Raw genomic sequence first — 2,618 nt, forward strand, 5'->3', positions numbered from 1 at the left:
CATTTACGATAGTGAAAATCTGTGACATGTCGCTATTGTTTCTAACCTGACCAAGCTGGTCTTCATGTAGCTGGATAATCACGATAAGGAATTCTGGAGGACAGCCGAACTTTTCAAGGATTCTACACAGTCCATTTTTGCCCACAGTTTCAAATGCCTTCGTCAGGTCCACAAATGTGATGTACAGTCCTTTGTTTTGTTCTCGGCATTTCTCCTGGATCTGCCCCAGGAAAAACACCATGTCAGTTGTGCCCCTCTTGGCCGCATTGACTCTCTAGAGCATGTTCTTCTGCAATGGTGGGCACCAGTCTTTTCAGCAAAACTCTTGCAATTTTGCCTGCAATGGAGAGCAGAGTTATCCCATGGTAGTTTGAGCAGTCAGACTATTCCCCCTTGTTTTGTACAAGGTGATGATGATTGCATCTCAGAGGTCTTGGGGAAGTTTCCATTGCTCCCATCAGCAAACAAAGAACTCGTGGAGTTTGGTGTGCAGTGCTGGGCCCCCTCTCTTCCATATCTCTGGTGGGACACCATCTTTTCCTGCAGCCCTTCCAGTCTTCAGATGTTCTATGACTTTTACAGTCTCTTGCAGCGTGGGTGCCTTCATCGAGTTCCATCTTTGGTGGCTGTTGTGGGATGCGGTCAATAGCTGCCTCCTGGACTGTTTGGCTAGTGCTGAAGAGGGTGTGGAAATGCTCTGACGAGCGGTTCAGGATAGTTAGTGAGTAGTTCTTGGCCATCTGTATTCCGTGGGGGGGGGGGGCTCTGTATTTTGAAGGAAGGGCCATACACTGCATACAAAGCTTCATAGAACCCCTTGTAGTCACCAGTGTCAGCTTACAGCTGGGTTCTTTTTGCAAGCTTTTACCACCATTCATTTTGTATGTCTCGGAGCCTGTACTGTACGGAGCTGGAGAAAAGGCAGATTACTACTTTCTTCTCTGGACAAGATGGTTGAGCGAGGTGGGCTTGGTACGCTGATCTCTATTTGGAAAGCAGTTCTTAGATTTCTTGGCTGTTTTCCACAAACCAGTTTTTGTTGTTCTTAGTGGTGAATCCAATGATTTCTTCTGAGGTTTGTATAATGGTAGTCTTGATGTGATTTCGCATCTCTTTCGGAGGTAGATCTGGTGGAAAAATTAGGTTCTTCAAGTCTAGACTGCAGGCTATCTTGTAAATCTGCCTTGACGTCTGCAGACAACAGGTGTTTGATCTGGAGCTTCCTTCTCTGGGTGACTCTTTGTTGTATGGGCCTAGGCTTGAAGTGGAAGTTGAGCTTGCATCGGACAAGACGATGATCTTTGTGGTACTCTGCACTGGACATCACTCTAGTAAGAAGGACATCTTTTAAGTCCCTCTGGCGTACAATGATGTAATCGATTAGGTGCCAGTACTTTGATCTAGGATGCATCCAGGTCGTTTTCAAGCTGTCTTTCTGCTGAAAATACGGTGCTTGTGATAGCAAGCTGTAATTCTGCGCGAAGCTCAAGAAGCAGGTGCCCATTGTCATTGCAGAAACCCACTTCATGTTTCCCAAGGACGGCTTTCCAGGCTACTGAGTCTCGGCCCAATCTGTCGTTGAAATCTCCAAGGATAATTATTTTGTCGCTCTCTGGAACACTCTTAAGAAGTCTGCGCAGGTTAGCGTGGAATTTATCCTTTTCAAAAGGATCTACGTGGAGTGTTGGAACATATACACTGAAGAGTGTGGCGTGCTGTTGGTCCCTTAACGGGAGACGCATGGACATGATGCGGTAGTGTGACTATTGGGGAGGTTTGTTAACCCGGTGGCGATTGAGCCCTTGACCAAGAAACCAACTCCGGAAAGTAGTTTTTCAGTCTTTGATTTTCATGAGCAGTACAGGGTGTATCCAGTACCGAGTTCTCTCAGCTATCTTTCCTCTGAAAGGCGGACATCGCTAAGTTCAGCAATGTCAACACCAAGGCGATAGAGTTCGTGTGCGATTAAGGCAGAGCGTCGGTCTGTTCTGCCAGAATTTGTCTTTTCCCACGATGTGAGGCAGGTGGGGCACGCCTTGTTTTTTCTGTTATGTTTCGACCATCTTGGAAGATGCCCGTTGGCTGCGACAGGCCAACTGGGGAGGTGGGTAAGGGGACGAGCTTTGGTTATGCCACCTTTTCGTATAGATTTAGGGGTAGACTTAAACAGTAGACAGTAGACAGTTCCTTCGCGTCTTCCCAATGGAGCTTTTAGGTGGAGTGCAGTTTGCGCAAACTGGTCCCACTCTTTAAAACTGGGGTTCATATGTCATGGTTCATCAAGCCAGGACGGTGACAGCGATGTCCGCAAACCGTAGGTTTTATATTGGAGTTTCTGTCTCCTAGGCAGATGGTCAGCCATGGCTGAAGAGATCTGCTTCCCTGGTATCTCGAACCATAGCTGGTCGGCCACAGCCGCAATCCACTAATACGTATGATGTGCCCTGGTCCCGAACACTTGGCCGTTGATCTGTAGAGACCTTCCGCCTTAGCTGGTGACTTCACTGTAGAAGTTCATATACCTAGTGATGCAGTGTTAACATCACCCCACCCCCCAACGTCGTTCGGCCCGTCCGCTGAGCGGTGTACCGGGGTATGCCGGGAATGATTCCTTCTCT

At 47.8% G+C, this 2,618-nt stretch overlaps 1 protein-coding gene across 1 annotated transcript; it reads right to left on the reverse strand.

The window, feature by feature from the left end:
• Window positions 1-1,400: 1,400 nt before the first annotated feature.
• Window positions 1,401-1,748, reverse strand: LOC149801059 (protein CFDP2-like). The gene has a single exon (XM_089956764.1). It carries the CDS (start codon window positions 1,746-1,748, stop codon window positions 1,401-1,403), a length of 348 nt encoding a protein of 115 aa, XP_089812890.1.
• Between the last annotated feature and the right edge of the window lie 870 nt (window positions 1,749-2,618).

This window comes from Sinohyriopsis cumingii, chromosome 4, assembly GCF_028554795.1.
Source record: "Sinohyriopsis cumingii isolate HCF-2022 chromosome 4, ASM2855479v2, whole genome shotgun sequence".
NCBI classification, from domain to species: Eukaryota; Metazoa; Mollusca; class Bivalvia; order Unionida; family Unionidae; genus Sinohyriopsis; species Sinohyriopsis cumingii.

What these genes read in the sequence shown, in the direction of transcription:
- LOC149801059 (XM_089956764.1), bottom strand. Translation starts at nt 1,748, where the DNA reads ATGTCCATGCGTCTCCCGTTAAGGGACCAACAGCACGCCACACTCTTC.